The sequence below is a fragment of the Panthera onca genome, chromosome D3, assembly GCF_046562875.1.
Source record: "Panthera onca isolate mPanOnc1 chromosome D3, mPanOnc1 haplotype 2, whole genome shotgun sequence".
Taxonomy (NCBI): domain Eukaryota; kingdom Metazoa; phylum Chordata; class Mammalia; order Carnivora; family Felidae; genus Panthera; species Panthera onca.
Window position 1 is genome coordinate 76,536,222 of NC_138350.1, and position 24,615 is coordinate 76,560,836.

Here is a 24,615-nt window from a genome sequence, read left to right on the forward strand (position 1 = left end):
CGGAACTAGACTTTTTTGGTTTTTTGGTTTTTTCGGTGCCAGTTTCACCACTAATTTTATGGCAATTCATGTATTCTCCCTATGCCATGGTGCCTCTGTCTATAACCTCAGTGTGCTGTCCGAGGTCCATCTCCGCTGGGGTGTGACCGAGCAGAACAGGATAATCCGAATGCGTGCTTTCGGTGCCTGGGAGGAAAGTCACACATCGCAGGTGCCCTTGATGCCACAGAACCCACACGCAGAGATGCTTTGGTTCTCACCCCGTGGTTTGAAACGATTATCGCTGGGTTCTTTGTTTAGCAACGGAAAGCAGTTCTGCCACATCGTCTCCGTGCTAGTCTCTCAAAAAGATGCCAGACTTTTCCTCAAATGTTTATTTTTCCAGTAGAACGAAAGTAAACTTGGGCTGGAATGAGTAGAGGAAGTAGGACTTCTGCACTTCTCGCTATTCCTGGTGTCTTTCCTAAATTAAAACAAGCCGTGCAGTCAGGCCAAAAGTCATCAGCTCAGTTGGAAAATCCCTTGCGTCCCCCCCCCCCCCCCCCACCCCATTCACAGAGTTACTTAAATTTGGCACTTGGAATTTCTAAGACTTTTGTGTTTAAGACAGGTTTTTTTTCTTGGACATGAGGCTGTGAAGATATGAGCACGTGTGTACTCTGCTTAGTTCACGTTTACCTCTTGAGGTGGGAGAAAAAAAATTAACCTTGTTTTTTGTTTTTTCCTGCTATTTCAAGTAACCGTCCAGCCTAATACTTGATAGGGACTTAGCAGCCCCTTGGCCTTGTTATGGCTCCCCCCTCCTTTTTGACTCTGCACTTCATCATTTTCCATTTGATTTTTCTTTGGCCAGAGAAGTTCAGCATGGCTCCCCGGCCTCCCTCGCCTCTGTGATTCAGTGTACCTTGTTATTAGGTATATTGTATCTCCCAGGTACTGAGTGGGTCACTCCCAACTCCTGGTTGATTTGGTAAAAGTCCAGTGTTTCTATGAATTTTCCTGCTTCTTGATCCATTGGATCAAGGGGACCTAGAAAGGGGGTTTATAGGACTGTATACTGTAAACATTAAAAAAAATTTTTTTGTGGGGGGCACCTGGGTGGCTCAGTCGGTTAAGCGTCCGACTTCAGCTCAGGTCATGATCTCACAGTTCGTGAGTTCGAGCCCCGCAGGGGGCTCTGTGCTGACAGCTCAGAGCCTGGAGCTTGCTTCGGATTCTGTGTCTCCTCTCTCTGCCCCTCCCCCGCTCATGCTCTGTCTGTCTGTCTCTCTCTCTCTCTGTCAAAAATAAATAAACATTAAAAAAGATTTTTAAAAATAAAAAATGTATTTTTTTTTACATAAAGAGAAACTTGATTGGTACCTAGAACACAGAGGACCTCGGGTATATGAAATATTTATTTATAGGCTGGATTTTTAGTAGCATTAAGATACTGTATGAACTCTACAAATTCTGTCTTCTATTTGTTTGTCTCATTTCCATTCCCAATTGGCCTCTGTAGCCCCTGAAACTTTTCTTGCACCTGTCAGCAGGTATTCTACAACTCTTTTCTCTTCTTGCTTTGTTTTTAAATTCTCTGCTTTCTTCCCTCATGGTGATGAGGGTTTTTCCTTGGACTCCCTGATGCTTTTTGGACCATGCCTTAGCTACTTCTCCTTCAACTGTTGTCTCGATCCTTTAGCTTCCTGCTTGTTTTCTTCAAGATCAAATCTTCCGGTCCAGGCGACTTGAGAGAATGTCGAGAATTTGTTTCTTTTTCCCCTTCCTGGGTCTCGACTCTTTGAACACCACCTTCCTACCCTTGATGGGAAAGTTTTTCTGTTTATGATGCTGATGTAGAGGATCCTCCTGTTACATTGGGAACCCATTTTTGTTTTATGTGATCTTCCTCTTTCGTAGGAATCCTAGGCTTCCAGGGTCGGGAAGAACTAAAAAGTGCTTGAGTTTCAACTCTTCTCATTTTACAAATGAGACATTCGCCCAGAGATCAGTAGCCTGTTCAAGACAACACAAGTTCAGTCTAACCCAAAATAATTTCAGTGTTGTTGGGTGGCTTTATTGCTGAAAGTAGTAGTTCAAGTAGGTAAGATAACGGAGCTTTCTTAATTAGTCTATTATTATTTAGTATCTTTAATATATGGGTTGCCAAACATTACGCCTTAAGTCATTTAAAACGCAAATGCGTTAATTACGATTTGTATGAAATGCTTGGGAAGCTTAACATGGCACCCTTTATAGAACCCACATGCTTCAAATAAGGCCAGTCCTGTGTGACTTTGGCACCCCCATGACTTCAGGAGGGAGGTTCCAAGGATGGAAGTACCTGAGACTAACGCAGAAATGATCAAGCCCTGCCCGCTGGAAGGCAGGCCCTGTCCACAGTCCTCGTTCCTGAAGCCAGCTCCCACCTTCACTTCCAGGAGCGTGTCCGCTCAGGTGCATTACAGGTTTGTCTCCACAGACCCTACCCTCAAGTAGTTTTCAGGCGTGAACAAAGGATGGTGAGGTCATCAAATGGATGTGTCCGTAAGTGTCGTTGAGAGTCCCTGCACGAGAAAGATGAGGTTGGGGGGAAACGTATCTAAGTGTCAGAGCTGGTTTCTGTGGGACTAGATGTGATCAGTTCTTGAGCTAATCCAATTATTACACACTCAAGAAGTCAGGGAGTTAACTGGAGAGGAATTCATTTAGTGATGTTGACTTGTCAGAAGTTTATAATTCGTGTTATTTCTTAGACACGTGTAAGTAAGTGTGCTTGAACTTATTTTCCAGGAGATAAACAACCTAGGTGGTTAACTTTCTCTGCCCCACAGGCTCCCTTAACCTCCAGACACATTGAGCACATCCCTGTGCACCAGGAGACAGTGGCCATGGCTTCGATGCCCGTACTGATTTATTCTCTCTGCCCCTCCGTTGATGGCACGTAGGTTGAGGCAGTGAAGATTTCTTCCATTGGAAATGCCATTGGTTAGGAACCTCAGGGCCTGGTGTGAGAACCTAGCACGTGGGAGTGTTCTCCAGGGTCACAGGTCGTAAGGTCTTGCCATGTCCGTTGGCCCCGATACAGCCCCCGTGATCCATCGGTCTTCCCAGTTCAGAGTTCGGGTATTTATTCCTGAAAAATTTAAAGATGCCCAAGAATCAGACCGTTTGAGTTTTATTTTTTCTTCTTCGCTATCTTCTTTCTTAAATCTATAAGAATAAGTTGATCTGTTATTAATAGAAAAAAACCCCAAAGCTTACGTCCCAAAAGCCATTAGAAACCTTAAAGAGGCCATTAAACCATGCTCATTTTACCTGACTTTTACAGCGAAGGTGCACATGTGTGAGGGTCCCGTGCTGACGACCGCGTGTTTGTTTTCCTGGCAGGTGTGTCCATTGCAATGTCGTGTACTCTGACGTGGCCGCTCTGAAGTCTCACATCCAGGGCTCTCACTGTGAAGTCTTCTACAAGTGTCCTATTTGTCCCATGGCGTTTAAGTCTGCCCCAAGCACACATTCCCATGCCTACACACAGCATCCTGGCGTCAAGATAGGAGAGCCAAAGTAAGTCCTGTTGCCTTCTGACTTTTATGCCACTGCTTTACCTAGCGACTTAGAGGAAGGAGTAGTTCTGTGGAAGAAAACTCAAAGAGACGAAGACTTAGGCCACCGCGCAGATTCCGATGCTCCGCGAGGCGCCGCTCGTGGCTCATCGCTACCTAACCCGTTCAGCTCTTCCCAGGTGAAGCCTCTGTCCAGAGGAAAATGTTACCTATTATTTATGCTCTCGTCTTCAGTTTTGTTTTTTTTTTTTTTTTTGTTTTTGTTTTACGAAGCAGGTGACTAATTATCAATTTTTGCTCTTTGGCTTACGACGAGTTTAACAGCTAACTTCTCGGGGAACTGTAAAACGCGGTCTTTCCTTTTTTACACGGTTTCTCATAGGGACACGCTTTTCATCCTAACATTCATAATACGAAGTCCGTTTAAAACACCGGTTACCGAATTTAACTGCACAGCCAGTATAAGTCCTTGATTCATAAAAATAAACTTCATTTTTGCCTTTTAATCTTGCTCCTTATTTTGTAGTTTTTGCTTTATTGAGTCTTTAAGGACGAGGCGTCTGCTTCAGCAGACGAGGGCTGCCTGCCTGTGTTACAGGCAGCTTAACAGAGAGGAGGGAACGTGGGCCTTGGACGCAGAGTCCTGCCACCCCCCCCACCAGCTGTGAGATCTGGGACCATCACGGGCTCTGTTTCAACTTCCATTTTCTCCCCTGTAAAGTGAGGGTAGCGTTCCGTCCCAGAGCTTGTGTGAGGCAGAGAGGAGGTGACATTTAAGATGCGTGGCACACAGTCCCTCTGTCTGGAGCACAGAGGGGGCTCAGTAGCACTGGTCCTTTCCACATTTCCTCTTTGTCATGTGCACAGCACTGGATTAGCTGCTCTTGGCCAGGCTCCTTTATTCCAGTATTATTTGTGGCAGTGTGGCATCTGATCGTGACGTGAGGCTAGATTTGCTGCCCCAGGCTATCGCTGGGTTTCACCCCATCCACAGTCCAGGAAAGCTTGGAGGGAAGATTTGGATATTCCATGTCATGTACGTCTGGCTTGCATTGTAACCTTTAGTGTGGGGGAGATATTAATGACTGGACACTACAGGAATGCGTCTGTTTGCTAAAAGAACTACGATAAAATGGGCTTCTGTTCTAGCGGGACCTTCACTCTGATCTCTGTGGATCCTCAAACTGCAGGTTGGGTGATCCATGTAGCCCTTGGTGTCTTGACCCTGAAGACGCACTTCAGTGAGTTCTAGTAAAACAGTCTTTGGTGTTCGTGGTAGTAAGGGCTTCTGGACACTAAAGCAGTATCTTGCCCCCAGTTAATAGGTTTTTTTTAATTTGGTTCTTTCTTCCAATAAATCGAACTTCACTGAAATCGACAAAATACGACAAAATACGATATTGTTTGTGAAATACGACAAAACTGCCAAAGCAGTGAACTTTAACTTAACTTCACTGATTCAGGGTGACGATGGTGCTTGGCTGGAGCGCGTCCTTCCCCGCGGCTTGGCTGTGGTACCAGGTGCTGCTTCTCGGGCTCTTTCTATCTTTGTTTGTCACGACTGGACCACAGCGTGCCTTGAGATCCCTCTTGCCTGCCGCCTCTCCCAGTTCAGGCTCTTGGGAAACCTTCCTTCCTGTGGCCTGCTGGAATGCTGTCTGGCCTACGGTTGACTCAGAAGCTTCCTTTTGACATTAAATCCATCTCTGCCCTGCATCTCAGGGCAGCCCCCCCAAATCAGTAGCCCTGACTGCGTTGGAAACTCAGGCATCGAAGTCCCTTAGCAGTATTTGGCCCATAACAGGCAGTTATGCAAGTGACTCATCATTATGCAAGTGATGTGCATTAACTTAAAAGATCAGTATAAAAATACTCCACTCCCCCATTTCCTTTAGAGAATATGTGGAGGTCTGAAAACGCACCCATAAGGCCCTGTAGTCCCAGCACCTCAAATTGAAAAGGACAATGCGAGATTTTGTTTATTTAAAAAAAAATTTTTATGTAACGTTTATGTAGTATTTCTCATATGCCAGGTACTTGCTGTTCCCGTGTTTGTTTCTTGCTTTTCAGTGTGGGGTCACTTTAAAACCGTGAGCACCCTTTAATCTTTCCTGGGTGATTCCAGATCATTCTGAACATCCGTTTCTGGATTTCATGGCGATAGAGCTGTGTGTCTATTCTCATATATTCCTTGATGAACAGCAGGTTTTTTGCTACTTTGTGCCATCCTTTCGTTTGCCACCCTAAATGTCTGTGCCAGTGGGGAAGGGAGAACTCCAAAGTCGAGAATTACATAAGAGACAGAGTTTCGGAATAAAGCACGTGCATAGTTGTGGTCGCCACTGGGCGGAGGGCTTTGGGGTCCGACAGAGCTGCGTTTGAACCGGGGCCCTAGGCTTTGTGCAGCATCGAGCAGATCATCCCATCTCTCTGCGCCCATCGGTGGTTCGCCTGTGCAAGGTGTGGACACTGTCAGGTGTTGCTCAGGACGGTGCTTGGCGCTTAGTCAGTGGCAGTAAAGGAGGAGGTTTGTGGTGGTGATTTCAGAGCTGGGGACGTTTCATTCCATTTGCTGTTGCATGTGTTTCAAGGGTAGCACCCGGTTTCAAGGGGGAGCAGGCTGTGGGTTGGACCTGAGCGTGGGCATTTGCTTTTAGCCTTCTAGTTCTTTTTAACCCCTTCCGCTGCCCTCCCCACTTCTCTTCGGTTCCCCGCCACCCCACCCCCTGGCCTGGTTATCCTATCCGACCGTTCCCTCAGTCCTGCCACCAGGGTGGGATTGAGTCACACTTAGAAGTTTGGCTCTCAGACCCCATTACGACCCTGTAGGACCTCCGCCGCCAGCCCCACAGCCTGGGAATCCAGCCACGCTATGATTCTGTCTGTTCCCTCACCATGCTCTACCCACACATTTTGCCCGCCTACCTTCCCTCCCCGGCCTGGCTGTCCCCTGTGGTTTTCTTCCATTGTCAGTCGGGATCGTCATGGTCTATCTAACTCTGTGTCAATGAGGCTCGTTTATTTGGGCTTTGTTTTTTTTTTTTAACACGAGCACCATTTGAACATTTTTTAGTTTCTGTCCTACGGAAAAGCTGGAAGGACTCTATAGAGACTCTGACGTCCCTCCCCCTCCCCCACATTCTCTAATTGTCAGCATTCACGACGTTTAATATTACTCCACTGTCTCGTTCTCCCCGAGTCTCTTTTTCTCGTGTTCAGGAATAACGGGCAGCATGACATAAATATCGGTGTTCTGCCTCTCTTCCCAAAAAGGACAGCCAGGGATGTCCCCACCATTTAGCCGTCCCAATCAGAAATCGGTGTTGGGCGCATTCCTGCCCGGTGCTTAGACCCCATTACAATTTCTCTAATAAATGAGAAAATATCTTTTTTTTTTTGGTTTGGTTCAGGTTCAAAATCCTATCCAGAAGCTTGTTCTGCATTTAACGGTCCTGTCTCGTTCTTCCCTCTGGAACTGTTGCTTGCTCTTTCCCTGCCTCTCCTGTCTTTGGTCATCCAAAAGAGGACACTGGCCTTTCGTTCTTGGGATGACCCCCATCCGTCACGGCCTTCTTGTAGCTGGACTCAGGACACGTCCTCCTGGCAGGAAGCTCCTCATTGTGTTATATCAGAGACACATGCTGCCTGTCTGTGCTTCCCGTGGAAGTTCTGACTTCATCATCTGGCCTAGTGGGTGTCCGCCAGATCTCTCCTCTAGAAAGCCATCACCTCCCCCTTCATACGAGTTAGCAGTTTGTGGGGCGGTGTCCCGGTATTCTACCGTCAAACTGTTCCCCAGAAAAATGCCTAGGTAAATAGTTGATCTCCTCTCTTATACTTTCCTTTGCTATGAGGTAGGAAGCATAAAAATCAAAGCAAACAAAAACCCCTCCCCAAAGGAATGTGGCACGAATAGAAGGAACCATGCCGTTTTTCATGAAATAGTTATTTCTGAAAATGTAAGAATAGAATCCTGAGGAAACCTCTCTTAGCCTAGCTAGTAAGTTTTCATTCTCTTCCTGAGGCTATTCTTTTCTTCTTACTGCTCTATGCTAATAACAGAAAAACCGAGAAGTACAGACCAGGAAAACAGTAAGAAAACCTGTAATACCATCCCGCAGAGGTGACAGTTCTATAACCTTCTGCTTCTTTTCTATGCCCTTAGAAGGATGTGGTCATATCGTACATATTGCCTTGTTACGTATTGTGTTCGTTTTCACGAAAGTCTTTCCAGTCATTGGTATACGTCCATAGCATACTTCTTAAAAAATCACATAGTTGCTCTGACTTTAGTACTTAATATTACCGGATGTTGGGGCTACTTTCAATTCTAAGCGATTTTAAATAGTGAGGAAATGAACATCCTTGTCACACTTGGTCAAGTTAATGATGACAACATCACTTGTGTGCCTCCTTCGAGTGCGTGGCGAGGTCACGAAGTCCTAAAAACAAACAGACAAACAAGAACATCCCTCCCCTCCCCAGTCACATGTGCTCGTGATCTGCGCTAAATTACTAATATGTCGAGACCTTGGAAAACCCGTGCCGCTCAATCCAATTAAACTTATAAATTTTATGTGGAAAAAGGGGGAAAAAAGTTAAATCTGTAATGTTTTGATAGAACCACGAAGCGAGAAGTGCTTTCTTGAGAAGATCCTGAGAGGAAAGACATGGGGTTTCCAGAGGCATGCCTTTCTTTGCTTTGCTGTAGAAATAGCAAATAGAAGCACAATGTGGCTTTTTTCCTCTCTGACTTGTCCCTTCTGTCAGTGTTTCTCTGCCATTTTCCTAAGCTCCGAGGATTCTTTGTTCTTCTCGCCATTCTCCTTCCAAGGCAGTACAGGGGTCCCTGGGGCCTCCCCTGAGGACCAGGGAGACCTGGAACAGTCACTGAAGAAAGGTGACCCATCCTGGACATATAGGTTCATGAACCACCAGAAGAGCCCCTGGAGGCAGAGGTTTGGTAGCGGGGGAGTCTAGTACTTTCCCTCCTGCCTGAGCTTCAGTAGAGGGGATTATGTTCAGAAGGTTCGGGTATAACGAATTAGTTTTTAAGGAGGTTGCTTGGCAGTAAGGTACAGAAATGGTTCGTAGTAGACCGTGTTCTAAACCATTTTAAACACAGCAGACATTCAAGTGTTGAAGCAACTGTGGTATGGATTTTCTTTTCTGTTTCTTTCCTTTCTTTCTTTCTTTTTTTTTTTTTTTTTGGTGTATAATTGTTTACTGTCATAGGGCTTTCCTTATGAAGAACACGTAGAGAAATACTGCGATTTCAGTGTAAAATTGTTACGAACTCGAAAAGAAAACTTGGGGCAAGTAACAGCTTATGCAAGCATCAGAGCTGAACAGCCCGACTTAAGTTCATTAACAAAATTCTTTATCAAGTTAGGGGACCACCATCCAGCTCTGTTCCTGGTCCTATCTTAAAGAATACTTGAAAAAAAAAAAATCAAGGGTTCTTTTGCTCTGTGTTAAAATAACGAACAAGCGAAGATCTTGTAAAAAACAAAACAAAACAAGTGTCAGATGTAGATGTGTAAGTAACAAAATGGTCATTAATTTAGACTTCACTGCAAAGGCGGTTGAATGCACCTTTACTCAAGCTGTGAAGATTGGTCTGCGCTTGAGTGATGCCAGTTGCCTTCAGAAGTTTGTTTCAAAGCTAAACTGTTTTTGTTCTTTTTACCGTGTTTACGTGTTCTCACTGCCTCTGCCCCCTTGAGATATAAAGTAACAGTTCCCTCGGCTTCGGAGTTGAGGGCTGACTGACCTGTCCACACACTTCTTCTGTTTTAGAATAATTTATAAGTGTTCCATGTGCGACACTGTGTTTACCCTGCAAACCCTGCTGTATCGCCACTTTGACCAACACATCGAAAACCAGAAGGTGTCTGTTTTCAAGTGTCCCGACTGTTCCCTTTTATATGCACAGAAGCAACTCATGATGGACCATATCAAGGTGTGTGCGCATCTCTCGTGTCCGTTAAGTGAATCGCAGACCCACATTCATTGATCACGAGTCAAGGCTGAGCTGTAGATGCCGAGGAAGCTGCATGCTGTTGAGGGAAGGGAAGGGTACTGATGTTGGTACTGAGCAGTTTACAGAATGCGGCCGCCAGACGTTCGCTTGACTGACGCCGCTTACTCCTGAGTCCTGATCTGGGTCACCATGAAAGATCAACGCAGAGTAACAGATGAATGCCCTGGGATTCTAAAAGAAAAATAAAGTATTAGGGTTCTTTTTTTTTTGTCCTACATGTGAAAACGATGACGATGCAGTTTACTTTTCTTTGAGAAGTCCGTCTTGTACAGGCTTTAGAAATAGACAAGGACTCTGGCGAATTGTGTTAATTCGTTACAGATACCGGTGTATTTAGGAAAACGAGGGTCTTCCCTTGAGATTATTTAAGCAGTTAAATTTGCATTATAATGGATGCCCCTGGCTCTTTTAGTCTTTTTTTTTTTTTTTTTTTTTTCTATCAAGGTTGCATGTAAATTGATAGTGAAATGTGCTGGGTACAGCCCAGTGTCTGGTACCTGGTGAGTGTTCAGTTAATGAAATAAATGTCCAGTTTGGATAACCCACCCCCAACACCCAAAAGGGGCGCCTAAATCTCTTCACAGCCTTTTAAGCTCATGACGGACAGAGCTTGAGTCCTAGTCTCTTAACTGCCCACTGTGATGGGGTAAGCAGTTTTATTCCCATGTGATTAGGAGATAATATCCAGCAGCCCTCAGAGCTTAAAGGGACTTGACTCTTTAAAAAGAGAAAATAACAGGCCCAGCATCATTAACTCCATCTCTCTTTCTCTTAGTTCTTCTCTTTTTTAATACATTGTACGAGAAAGGTCAGTTTCAAGAGCAGATGAGGGTCTCTGAATTAGTCTAGTCTCATGGTAGTTAAATGAATGGACCGTTAATCCTTGAAATTTCCCGTGTTGAGCGTATGTGCACTCACATAGTGTAACTGCCTACTGCAACGAACCTAACGTCTCAGAGGGTCTGCTGGTTGGCAGCCGGGAGAAGGGGGTGGCACTGGGGCATTACTAGGGTGAATCAATGCATGGGAGATAGGTTTCCTGATCATCACTTGAAGTGCAGTAAAATCCTCTTCAGTTACTTCAAAGGTTTTCACTAAAATTACAAAACCGTCTTGACAACAAATATTTATTTAGTGAATGACCAGGAAAAAAAAACCCACAACATCTGGAAAGTGGGGTCATCGACTTTGCGGTTAGGGTCTTCCTTGTGTTAATAGTGAATTTGGAGGAATACAAGGTTCCAAGAAATAGAGACTGAAGAGGAGTGGCAAATCCCATGGCCACAAGGACGAAAGAATTGTTTTTATTCACCTGAACCTTTATAAGACTACATGATACGAAAACAGTGGGAATACTCACTTATGTTCTCATTTCAAGTATGTTCCATACATTTAAAATACCCTGCCTTTCTTTATGTGTTTGGGGATGGGTGAGAATAAAGGTAAAGTTTTAGGGGCCCCCTATTTTTGTGTTTTATTTTTAAGATCTACACCAGTTTGTGTGACTTTATTTATATCACTAGCTGTGCTGTTCAGTTTTTCACAAGGAAAGAATTAAGAGAAAGGAGAGGAACAGTGTTTCCCCACGTACATGTTCATGTAAAGGTAGATCTTTATTTGCCTAATTTAATCCAACTCGTATCATTTCTTTTTTTTTTTTTTAATTTTTTTTTTTAATTTTTATTTTTGAGAGAGAGAGACAGAGAGACAGAGTGCCAGCAAAGGAGAAACAGAGGTGGCAGGGGAGGGAAGGAGACACAGAACTTGAAGCAGGCTCCAGGCTCCTAGCTGTCAGCACAGAGCCCGATGTGGGGCTTGAACTCATGAACCGCAAGATCATGACCTGAGCCAGAGTTGGACGCCCAATCGACTGAGCCACCCAGGCACCCCCAATTCGTATCATTTCTTCTGCCAAAGCATAGATTTATTCACTGCATAGGATCCCATGCATAGACATGTTGGCATTTACATTTAAAGCAAATTCTAAGTTACAATCATTCAAGGTATTTGTGGTTACAGAACCTAAGGAAAGGTCAGTTCTAAGAATTAAGTTGTATTTCTTTTATTAAAAAAAGATACTTGTTTTTACCAAACAGTGTTATTTTTACTTGTGACGTGAAAATGAAATGAGCGAATTAGAAATTTCCATTTTAGCACACATTTCGTTGCACAGCCGAATTTTTGGCTGCTTTTCTGTAATTTCTGTAGCCCTGCAAGGTCAGCTTACAGAAGAATGTTTTGTTTTATTTTATTTTATTTTATTTTATTTTATTTTATTTTATTTTATTTTTTGTTTATTTTTTTTCAGAAGAATATTTTAATACATCACCCTCTCCTCAACTTTCATTTGTCAAAAATGTATTTGCCTAGAAATGTATGAAAAATTTGCTAGAAAATTTTGAGGTTTGCTTTCTTTGGGGTTTAAATGGTTAAAAATGAAAAACCTGGCTTCTGTTTTGAAAAAGGCCAATGCACAGCCTTTTGACCACCAAGAGATCACGTCTCGCCCCAGGTTTTCTCTTGCCAAAGGACATCAGACATTCCTCCCAGGCCCTTTTGAGAGACCAGTTTAAGTGTCCTCTGGGTAGACCAGTGTGGCCCCTGCTCATGACATGATGACAGACCCTCTTTTTCCTTCTGGGGTAAGACAGTACTGACGAAGGTTGGTGAATTCTTGGCACTGCTTAGAGGCAGGCTTTCCTGAGAAACTCTGATGGAAAGCATGCTGAGGCAACACCTTCTTACTTGAACACTCAAGAAAGACTGTGGAGCCGAGATCTATTCAGTGTGAGCCTGTGGGACGTAGGAGACCCCGGGCTCATTCGGAAACGTGTGTCACGTTGTGTCCCTCTGTAGGTTCTACAGGTTCAGGACTCTGAGGCTAGTAGCTACAAGCCTGAATGCTGGCTACGTGAGAAGGCCCTGTTCAAAAGATAAATCCTACCTACATCATTGAGGCACGGACTGATTTCCCTCCCTTTTTTTGGGGGGGGGGGCAGGGAGGGTTTGGTGAGGGGGAACTCTGCTTCTAGAACACAAAACAAAAACCAAAGCAAGCTGATCTTTAGACCCAGATGGCACTAATTTTACCCCATTAGAAATTGGAATCCCGTGAGTGTAAGTTCAGATAGCTGTCGTGGCTGTTACGTGAATGATCATAAACACTCTAAGCAATTGTAAGAGGCTTTTTGAGTATCTGCATCTGCTGTAGACAGTCCACAAGCCTGGGTGGTATCGGTAAGAAGAGAGAGACCGGAGTAGGCTGTAGGGAGATTGAAATGACCCCCGAAACTCCCCAGCAAAAACCCAGACTCTTCCAAGTGTTCCAAGAATGCAGAAGGTACGAAAGGGAGGGAGAAGGCTTTGTTCTTGTCGCAGGGTCTTGTTAAAGGTGATTGGCTGGGGGTCTTGAATACCTGCCCCGGTGTCAGCCTTTTCACGCGTTTCTGGATAGACGTGAAAGTAAAATGTTCTTCCCCAGAAAGAGTGTGTTGCAGAGGACTCACGGGTTCCCTGGGGGAGGATAGGCAGCCAGGAATAATTTGGACTCAATACAGAAGGCTTTTTTTTTTTTTTTTTTAAGAATTTAAAAATGGCACAGGCTTTCAGAAGTTATTTGAAACTAAAAATGCATCGCTTAGAGCAGCCATAAAAGTTAATTCCCCTTTGTCTCTTTTCAAGTGTGTATTTCACTTCGGTTTTCTTCTTCCTGTATTAAGAAATGTTTCTGAATGAATATAACATCATATTGGAATATCTATAATGTGTTAAGATAGTCCACACGTGCTTTCTCTCAGTGGTAACGATTTGTGATAGATATTTCTTTTCTTTTTGTAACATAGTCTATGCATGGAACATTGAAAAGTATTGAAGGGCCTCCAAACTTGGGTATAAACTTGCCTTTGAGCATTAAGCCTGCAACTCAAAATTCAGCAAATCAAAACAAAGAGGATACCAGAGCCACGAACGGGAAAGAGAAATTGGAAAAGAAGTCTCCATCACCTGTGAAAAAATCCATGGAACCCAAGAAGGTGGCCAGTCCCGGGTGGACGTGTTGGGAGTGTGGCCGCTTGTTCACGCAGAGAGATGTTTACATTTCCCACGTGAGAAAGGAGCACGGGAAGGTAAGAGCGGAGGTCACCCCGTTAGTGCGAGGAAAGGCACGGGCCTGGCAGACCCCCATCACCTGGGAGCTCAGCTCTGCCAGGAATTAACGAACCAGAAAGAAAGGAGGAGAGAAAGAAAGAGATGTTTTGAAAACGGTTAGGAGTTCTTTGTTTTGTTTTGTTTTTTAATGTTTATTTTTTGAGAGAGAGAGAGCAAGCCAAGGAGGGGCGGGGGGCGGGGTGGGGAGAGAAATCCCAAGCAGGCTCCGCGCTTTTAACGCAGAGCCCGATGGGGGGCTGGAACTCACGAACCATGAGATCATGAACGGGAGCCGAAACCAAGAGTCGGTTAACCAACGGGAGTGACCCAGATGCCCCCGTTAGGAGTGTTTGTATGACGTAATGTGATTCTTTGCAGAGTTTGGTAGTAAGAAAGAGGTACCTCATCCTTCCTTAAATTCTACAGGAGAGGCTTTATACCTCAAAATCAATGAAAAATCTGAGTTGCAATATTTATTTTTTTAAACGTTTATTTATTTTTGAGACAGAGAGAGAGCATGAACGGGGGAGGGTCAGAGAGAGGGAGACACAGGGTCTGAAGCAGGCTCCAGACTCTGAGCTGTCAGCACAGAGCCCGACGCAGGGCTGGAACTCACGGACCACGAGATCATGACCTGAGCCGAAGTCGGTCGCTTAACCGACTGAGCCACCCAGGCGCCCCTGAGTTGCAATATTTATATTCTGTTTAAAATAGTAAGTACATGTCTCCAACTACTAAGCATTTTTTAAATGCCCGTTGTTAGACCTAATAAATCTAGCAAGATTATTTTGTAATGTTTTTCTGGTGGTTTCTAAGTTGGATTGTTCTAGAAAGAGTGTGCATTGCACTTGGTTTTTGTGTAACTTAAATCTCTTACTCTGTAGTAGTTCTCCCTCAATTTTATTTTTTTAATGTGCTATTGATTTGTTTAAAAAATTGGACTATACATCCTTTATATGTCACCCCCGTTTCTGGATTTGGGTAATTGCTTCCTTTTGACGTTGTTTAATTTGCTTCTCTTTATCCCATAATTCTTAGAAATTTGATTAGACCCCGGTTGAATTTTTAGATAAGAATAGGTGCTGTATTCTTTTTGTATCAAATCCCAAGGCACCTAATGGGGGCTGGTTTCTCTTCGTGACACTGTGATCCACCATTGGGTTCAGATACAGTATACTTTTAAAAAAACCATCTCCATTGCTTTAACTTAAGGCAATAAAACCAAATAGTTCTCCTTGGGGAGCCTGTGTAAAAAGTACATAGGAGTTGGTTGGTAATTAGTATATACTAGATCCTTGAAAAGTTTGTTAAATTAAGTGTTTTGACAATGACTTTGGCGTCTCATTTATACTGTTTTATTTGAGCAGCGCATGTGGTTGACGTGTTTTACCTCACTGCCGTCTCCAAATGGTACGAACTTGTCTCTGAGCATTGATCACACTGCAAAAAGATGTTATTTGGTCTGACTACACTTAATTCGGTGTCTCTTCATGGAAAAACTACTTACAGAATATATATGGCTTTAGTAACACGTTGCTTATATAATCATCTCAACTTGAGGGTCATAACAATATTCACTGCAAATACTGAGTAGTTCTTAAGGGGCAGTACTTGGTTAATCTACTGTATAAATACACTACCTGTAGTTAACCTTTCCATGCCCATTGTGGTGATTCTAGGAAACGTCTTTTTTTCTTGGCATCCAAACCGGACTTTACAAATACCAAAACAGGAGCAGACCTTGATCTAAGGAGCCCAGAGCTTTCATTTCTTACACATCCGAGATTTTTGTAACCATCTTGGAACATTTCCAAATTCCTTCTTTTTTCTTTTCTTTTTTTTTTTTTTTTAAACTACCTTTATTTTGCACATCCGACAGTCACTGGGTCTAGAATAAAAGATGAGGAGACAGCTCCGAGAAAGATGTGGTGGATGATGAAATTTAACACTAACTCGAACTGTTTGCCCTAGGACAGGAGCATAAGACACCGCCCTGAGCTGGCTGTGCGTGCCAATGTGCCGGGCACGGCGTGGGTACCTTCCGTTAGAGGCAGCCGTTCGTCCCGAGGAAGCGTTGGGCTTAGTAGGTTTTAGGATTAGCTTTGAGGAAGTTGAGAGCCTGCCTCTGGGAATGCGGCACTTGAGATCAGATCCCATTTTCAGTGCCGCTCACACGCCTGGAGAGACCTGCGAGGAGGTGGGGAAGGGAAAGGAACGACATGTCTTCACAAAGCGGTGAAATGTACAGAGTGCGGACCGTGTGTCAGCAATCTGTACTCGACTTCTGCCATTCTGAACCAGACCAGATCCCTGCACCTCCCGACAGCCCGCCTACAGGCTTCTCGTCTCTGTTCCCGTTCTTCTTGCCTCCTGTCCGAACCCTTGCGTCACCTCTCTCCATTTAAACTGCAAGCCTCCGATCCCCTGCCCTCTGTCTTTTCTGTCTCTTCCCTTCTGATGGTCAAGCAGGCTCCTTTCTGGCTGCCCTTTTCCACTCCTGGTTCCTTCTCCTCGGCCACCTTTGGGGTTCAGCTCCACCTTGTCACAAAACCCACCTCCTTAACTGTCGAGGCAGTTCGACATTTGTCAGTCTTTTCCTCATTTGGCAGCGCCACCCCCCCCCCCCCCCCCCCCCCGTAATTCACACAATTGGCAGGGCTTTTTAAAAGCATTTTCTACCCTAAGTGTTGAACACTGCTCCCCTCCTGGGTTTTCTCCCGGTTGCTAGAACACCCATCGGGTTTCTGTCCTGGAAACATTCCACTGTCTCTGGGAGATTTCAGTTAGTCTCGTGGCTTCACTTCTCATATATGTGTACATAGCTTCCAAATCTCCATCTCCAGCCGTGGTTCCTTGCTGCATTCCAGTCCCCAAATCCAGCCGCTTATCGAATGTTTCAGCCTCTTGGATAATTCCCAGCAACTCTTAGCCTGTCCAGCTTGGAACCCAAGCTGCTTCCAGCACTCCCCCCCCCCAGCCTTTGCCACCAGAAGCTTGGTGTCTGACCTGACTTGGTGGTTCCTTCCTTCTCCCCGGCCGCCTCCCTCATCCATCCGTGCGTTTCATCCCTTCCGGTCCACCCGTTTATCTTTGTTCAGGCCACCCTCATTGTTGCCTGATGATTATTCTCACTGTGGCCAGAGAGGGCTTTCTGATCGTGCAGTGTCGCGTCCCCACTGCCCTCAGTCGTCCGGCGGCTCCCTCGTGTCCTCTGATGCGCCTTCCTCCGGCCGCGTCTCACATGGGGCACGTTAGACAAGCGTGGCTGCCCCCCTGGCTTTAAACACTGTTTGCCCATTCGTCTCTGGGGCTTTTTGGTGGTGGTCTTAACTTGAAGGAGTGCACCCTTCTGGTGGCAAACTTCTCTTAGTCCTTTGGGTCTCAGCTTCAGACCTCACCCCGTCTGGAAAGCCTTCCTTGCTCCCTTCTTCCTGCAGGTTTCTGTGGCAGCCTGAGCTTCCCTTACCGTATCTCTTACCACTCTGCGAAGGCTGCCTCTTACGTCTGCTCACAGTAGATGCTTTATGCTTCTTCCTCTCTTCAGTTCCCGTCCAAAAAGTCTTTGGGGCTTCTGTTCCTAGCTCATAGGCAGCCAATAAATATTTCTCGAATAAATGGATCAAGTACGAGTAACTGACTTGAAGGACACCTAACCTCTTAAGACTTAACTTCCTCTTCTTTAAAATGGGAGTATTGCATACTTTAGTGACCTCAGAGGGTCCTGTCTTATAGATATCTAGTGAGAACTGCACGTGAGGCGAAAAGCAGCCTCCAATCCTTCTGGACTTAAGGTGAGATATAAACATGAAGTTATAAGGGATTTGACAATTGTGTCTGGCCAACTGTCCCAGGAGAGCATACTATTTTACTTCAATCAGGCGAGAAGTTATTGGAAAGACCTGATTTTACTGGATCCCCCAGTGAAATATCACATTATGACACCAGGTACATGTTCTGAACCAGTGAACCGTGAAGGAATACTTGACGTTAATACTGTAATCATGCCTTTAAAAATAAATATATGCGTGGATAGAGTCCTTTTGAGAATAACATAAACACATTCTGCCAACCACAATACAGCAATTTGCTGGAATTTTATTGCTATTAGTACGATGAGTATTTTGGAGAGAAGATTTTGAGTTAGGAGTAAGCCCGTGTGGCAGAGATTAAAAATTTATGCCAAGATAATTCACTGCTTCCTCTTTTAAGATGGCCTTTTTTGGTTTCAATAATTGTTTCCTTTTTTTTTCTCCTCTTCTCAATTCCCATCCAAAAAATTTTTACTAAAAAATATTTTGTACGGAGTTCCATGCCAAAACAAAGAAATTCAGTAGCTTTGTCTTCAAGATTCAAAAACATGTTTCCAGCTGTACTGGTTAGTTAGTAGGTAGTTTATTTCTTTAATGCATATACATATATATATATATATATATATATATATATATTTTTTTTTTTTTTTTTTTTTTTTTTTACTAATATTAACCCAGTATCCACTTTTTGTGCCTTTTTAAATATATTTTTTAGTAAGTTGTTATAATCTGATATGAAGTCAAATAATTAAAAAAAGAAAACTTGGGGCAGAGAGTCCATTAAAAACTTAGATGTAAGAATTTAAAAACAATTTGCCAGATCTTTATTTTAGTTATTTAAAAACGAATAGTTAAAGCAGCCACATTTAGAAATGACTGTTAACAGAAATTCCATACAGAGGAACTGGTATAAAATTAATCACTTTCTAAAGTTGATGTTAGTGTCTTGCTATGGGCAGGTTTTAGCTGTCCTTTTAAATCATAAGCTCTTTGAGGACAAGTTCTAAATCGGTTTATTATTGTAGATTCTGTGGTTTGTGATGCTGTGCCTTGCGTGTTGTCTTTGGAGTTACCCGATTAGAGAAGTTCTCAGATCATCGCCTGCCCATTTGGAAAGGGCTTTTGTGTTAGTCAAGTCTAGGCTTGAGCTTTAAATAGTTTTTGACCACAGAAAGCCCTTCATCTTTCCTATGTCCGTACTCTCAAATACAAAAACAGGAAAATGAGACGTATTATTAACCTGATGATCTCATCTCAGCGTTGAGCCCTTTCCCAGATAAATGTACAAATACACAGAATTTTATGTACAACTTTAGAGGCTCAGCTACTTACATTCATTCTTGGTCACTTTTAGGGGGCTTCTAGGAACCTCAAATTAGGATCCCCTCAATGAGGTAACAGCCAGCAACATTCTCACAGACCATGCATTCTGCACTCATGTAACCTGACAGTAAATAAAAAAGTAAAAGGTGTCTGTACGTGTTCAAATCTTGAAAACTACAAAGTGATCTGTGATAATCGTAGCCATTTTCTCATTTGCTGCCAGGTACCCCTGTATGTTGAGGAATCATTATGGAACTTTTTAAATAGAGCATAAACAGAGGAGCATTTACTGAATGATGGAACTCGGATGCCATTGAAATTTACCTTCCAAGACTCTTTGAGATTCTTTGAAGGTGTAGATGTGGTCCAGTTTCAGTTCTGTGTCTAGAATTGGGAGGAGGAGCTAAGTTACTGTCATTCTTTAATTTTTGTTCAAATTATTTTAGATTTGGCCATTGGGAGCTCCCATAAGTTGGCTCCTGTGGCGTTTCTACACACCCCCCATTTTTGAGGCTTCCTTACTTTCTTCCGTCCACGTATTTGTGAACCATCTTGTGATTTCCCCACTCCAGCCCTGCAGCCAACCATTTATTTCTCCAAGGAGACTGGTTTCTTTTATTGAGAATGAGAAGCATAGATTTTCAAGAGACTGCCTATATGTATTTGATCACTTAGCATGGGAAACTATAATTGGGAAAACGGTATAGGTGGAAAAAAGCAGGAACCTTCAGAGTGACTTCTCACTTACTGAGTGTGAGCTAATAATGTATTTGGCAGTTCATGGATTCTTATCAGATGCTCTTGGAATTACAGCAAGCCACAGCTTGTAAAATATATCCAGTTGTTGGAGGGAATATTGAAGACATTTTCTAGAATATGAAGGAAAAGGGCAGTACAGACCAGCCCATTGTTTTCTGGAAGATTCTGTTTACAGTTGACCAAGAGAAGGCAAAAATACTTTGTTCCTATTTTGCTTCTTTAGGGAAAATGGAACTAGTGTCATTGAGGGAGAAGTGGATGCCCAGGAGAGAGAGCAAGGCCCTCGCTAGTGTAAATAAATGCACTTTTCCCCCTTTACGTGGAGCTGAAGGAACTTGCAGGTGGTAATATAGATATATACATTTTAATCATGGAAAATGGGGTGTGCTTGTGTAAAAGGAGAAAGTTGGGCTGATTCTGAAAAATTGCAGGCAGATAAGTTCATCCTGCCTTAGCGAACCCAAGCATTTCAGAGACCACATTGTCGAGTAGCTGGGTTCTGAGCACCAGGAAAAGGAATTTGACAAAGACTAAGGACAGGTGATTCCAGGTAAATCTTATTTCCTTTTGTTCCCAGGGTACTTGGTGGTAGGTAAACTAATGCCAGAGAGAGGCTAACTGGGTTTCAGTGCAGCTTTTGAGAGTCTCTCGCTTACTACTGTTTTGTGTAAAATAGCACAAAAGGGCCAGGATGAACTATTGAATTTATAGCTGACTCTAGGCTCACTGCTGTGTTGGGAGAAAGCTCCATTTTTGGATCAGATTTTACCCGGCATTCCGATCAGTGACTTTGACTGTAGGGCAAGAATCTGGGAGGGATTTTGCCAGGTAAATCTTTTTTTTTTTTTTTTGAAGTTTTATTTATTTATAGATAAGTAAAAAGAGAGGCAACGCACGTGGGGGAAGGGCAGAGAGACAGACTCCCAAGCAGGCTCTGCACAGCTAGCACAGAGCCCGACGTGGGGCTTGAACCCACGAAGCCACAGGAATATGACCTGAGCTGAAGAGGTCAGACCAAGAGTCAGACGCTTAACCGACTGAGTCACCCAGGAGCCCCACAAGGTGCATCTTAATAAGTAAATGTTTATTTAGGTTTAAACAATCCAAATACTATGTGGCACAAGAGGGAGGGTTTAACTGCCATAGATGAGCAGTCATTCTTTGACTATCTTAGTACAGTCCACCCCTCTTTGCAGCTGCAGAGATAAAGCATTCATCTCAAGGCAGCGAATGCCCTTTGATTTGGCACCAGATTCTAGTTAGTCGTTCTCAACACTTGAGTGTGCCTCACAATCACCTGGAGGGCTTGGTCAAAGGCTGATTGCTGGGCTGCACCCCCAGCAAGTTTCTGACTCAGTAGGTTTGGGATGGAACCCGATAATTTGTATTTCTTACAAGTCTGCCCTTTGAGAACCCCTGGTTTACCCTGTGTGGCAGTAAAATCCCGTAAAGCCCATTGATTTATACAATAGAAATGTATTTTTTGCACACGCAGAGCTTGCTGTGGGTTCAGGCACTTCCGTGGGGCAGCTGTCCTTCCACCGATGACTCCGTGATCGAGGGAGTTTCTTTCAGCATAGGTGTCACTGCAAGGGGTTGAGGGGGAAGGCTGGAGTATCTCATCTGGTCTTTACACACCCTTATTCTGGGTGTGACGCACATCACATCATTGGCCACGATGAGTCGCGTGACCAGACCCACTTGTAGCAGACTGAGGAGTGTGTTCTCCTGTGTGCCCTGGAGGAGAGGGAATGACCCAGTAATGTTCATCACACCTGTACAGTGTCTGATGAACGAGGTGGTGTCCTGGGGTGTGTTTATCGCACCCACTTAACGTGGGTATTGACCTTGGTTCACAGAATGGAAGTCAAATCAAAAATGCAGAGAAGGAACTAGGAGATTGGGCACTCTGATTTTGAAGATGAATGACAAGTGGGCAACTAATTTCGACGTGGGAAACTTACTATCTGTTCCATAAGGGACAGGAAATGAAGAAAAATAAAACGTGTTTAAGAAAGATTAATGTTATTTGCACAATGTGACTCAAATAAAAATATATTATTCCAAATTTTGTTTTTGGCCAGAAGAGATTTTTATTTTATTTTTTTTTTCAGATTCTCGGGAAGATTTGCTTTTAGGTGTGAAATGTTTCTATCTGGTCGATGTCTGTTGCAGCCATTTTGGAAGGCATTTTCTGTAAACTCACTGGAGGTGTTTCTTCAGACAGGGTTGAAGGCTGCAAATACTTTATTGGTATATGCCTAGTTATATAGTCTAAAGAAAAATCTGGCCTTCTCTATTAACTTCTTTTTTCTATTTTTTATTTTTATTTATTTTGAGAGCGAGCGAGCGCGCGCAAGTGGATGACGGGCAGAGAGAGAGGGCGACAGAATCCCAAGCAGGCTCTGCACCGTGAGCACAGAGCCGATGTGAGGCTTGAACTCACGAACCTGTGAGATCATGACCTGAGCCAAAATCAAGAGCCCGAGGCTTAACCGACTGAGCCCCCCAGGCGCCCCTGTGTTAATTTCTTGTATTGTCACGGTGTGCGTGTTTTCTGATTACACTGTGTGACCGGGCATGTTGTTATACATTCCATTGGATGTTAAGTGTAAAACCCCAAATCGAGGGTTGTACAATAAAATTAGTAGCACACAGTAGGAGGCAGATGTGTAAATGTCTTAAGTCCCAGTAACTAGACCACTGGGCTTGCCTCTGAAAGTCTGTTAGGATTTAGAGCTCCCCCAGAGCCGGAGCTGCTGGGGGTCCTGGCGGGGCATCCCTGACAGGACCAGTTGCCCTGTGATCCGAGCCCAGGAGACGAGACCCACCAGCAGATGACGGAGCTTTAGGGCAGATGCCCACGCAGCCGCCGCGGTGATCTCGGGGGAGTACGAGTCTGTCTGTCCGTCCTGGGTGGGCCTCCCTGTGTGTGGAAGGCGGAGTCCGCGAAGCCCTTGGCCACCTCGCCTCGGCCTGCTCCATACCCACCCCCTCGTGTGGTTCCGGCCACACACCGTTTCCTTCCTCCCCTCTGCCTCCTGGTTCTCGCTGCCGGGAAACCTCTCCTTGCCTCATTGCCTGGTTAGCTCCTGTTCGGAGGCGGCAGAAGTGGCCTGCGCCCGCCGTCCCTCCTTCCCCTGTGTTCCAGGCACCTGGGACCGCCGCGGGCATAATACCTTCGGGGGATTCCTCTGTTTTTTCCGCCTTCAACACACGGCAGTGTCCTCAAGGGCGGGGAAAATCCCGGCGAGTGAAAGTAGGAGCCCGGTCGGTATCGTGGACAGACTGAAAGTGCGCCGCAGCCTCCCGTGGCCGGTCGTTTCGGCCTTCAGCGTGGCCGGTTACCCTCACTCCCTTTGACGACCAGAGATTGCACCTTTCGTTTTGCGGTGCCGCCTGGCGGATGGAAGCCTCTGGCCGGAGTGACCGGCCCAAAGGGAATGGGTGGGTGTGGGCTCACTAAATAGGTGTTGGAAAATCACTTAAAGCACGGGCGCTGCGGGTACCAGACTGCGTCTTTGCACCTCAAGTGCGGCCCGTGCGGTGCTCTTCTAAGAGTCCCGGCAAGGCGTGCGAACGGCGACCGGTCAAAGCTGGGTGCTGGCCGGCACCACGGTGACTCAGATGTTTACGGACACTCGGGCGTTTGTGGTGCATTGCCCACCAGGGCTGCTGTTATTTTGGAGTCTGAACAAGACACTTCCTCCTCGGGCTTTTCCTGTTTATCTCTCGAGGCGCGGGAGGTACAGGCTCCCTTGGTGTTGGGCTGGTGCTGTTACCAGACAGGAGACGTAATGATGCTTGGGCCCGTCTTCCCTGGGTGAATGTTACCAGGCCTTGCTGGCTCAAGAACGTTTCTTCTGAGGAACATCGCCTGCAGCCAGGGACTTAACTTCCCTTGTCTGCCACAGAGGAGCAGTTTTCATTCTGTCTGCTTCTACTGCCCCAAACTGATGTGCCCCCCCAAACCCCTCTTCCTGTTATCTGTCAAAGCTCAGTCCCTTCTTGGGGAAGGAGAGTCGCTTCTTTTGTGACTTGAGGTGCCCAGATCTGCCCTGGGGTCAGGTCTCTTTATCGGATCAGTGCTGACCATGGCCGTTAGGCTCTAGAATATTGGTACAGTGTTGTGGTTCCGCTAAATTATGTGGGGAGACTTTTGTGTACCTGTCCAGAAATGCAACATCATCTTGTAATTTTCTTCAGGAAAATACATCCCTAAATCCAACTGGCAGACCAGGTTTTTGGATTTTTTTTTTAAAGAATTAAGCATATGATTCTGTCTATAAGCCGATACCACCTCGGATCCCAGAGTCACCAGGAAATAATTTCACGTGCCATCAGTGGGGGTGGCAGGGGAAACAAAAAGCCGTTCCAGCCATAATTGACTTGATGAGGAATTGTACAATAGCCCTGGAAGGTATATGAGAGCTCACGAATTCCCACTCATTTCAGTTTGTAGGCAACACTTCAGACCCGAAAGGATCGCGGGACATTTTTCGGACTTTAACCCTTGTGCCAAGGACTGGGATCTAGGAGTCCGACCCTGTACCTCGAGGTCAGGGTGTGGGGTTTCCAGGTTACAAGTGAGAACCGGCTTTTGTTTGGCAGGAGCACCGGAGCTCAGGGCAGGACTGGAGCGAAGGGGAAGAGACTAATTCTTTCATTCACGAATTCGGCAAATGCACGTTACTGCCCAGTGTGCGTGGCCCACACTACTGCAGATAAGAACTGGGGAGGGCCGTCAGGGAAGAGAGAGGGAGCCCATAGCCTTCATAGCCACTCAGAGCCTAGCAGTTGCAAAGCTGGGACCGGCAGCACTGGGACACACAGAAGAGATTTCCAGCAGCTGCCTGATGGTCTATCCTCCCGCCGTGGCTCAGGGCGGCCTCCTGGGGCTCTGTGGTGTCTCACGTTCTCACACCTTGAGGCTTCGCAGCGGATTGTCCCTACCGGTGGGGCCTCATCAATACAGTTTAATCAGACATCT

General features: G+C 45.0%; 1 protein-coding gene across 10 annotated transcripts in view; it reads left to right on the forward strand.

The window, feature by feature from the left end:
• Positions 1-24,615, forward strand: part of ZNF532 (zinc finger protein 532) — a 109,289-nt gene that overhangs the window by 65,463 nt on the left and 19,211 nt on the right. For 8 of the 10 annotated variants that reach the window (XM_060613969.3, XM_060613961.3, XM_060613964.3 and 5 more), the window contains 3 exons: positions 3,370-3,546; positions 9,345-9,507; positions 13,431-13,712. The exons of 1 other annotated variant lie outside the window; for it this stretch is intronic. In XM_060613969.3, the coding sequence (XP_060469952.1) occupies positions 3,370-3,546; positions 9,345-9,507; positions 13,431-13,712 (622 nt within the window). The remainder of the gene's footprint in view (positions 1-3,369; positions 3,547-9,344; positions 9,508-13,430; positions 13,713-24,615) is intronic. One more of the 10 variants, XM_060613970.3, reaches the window with a different exon arrangement.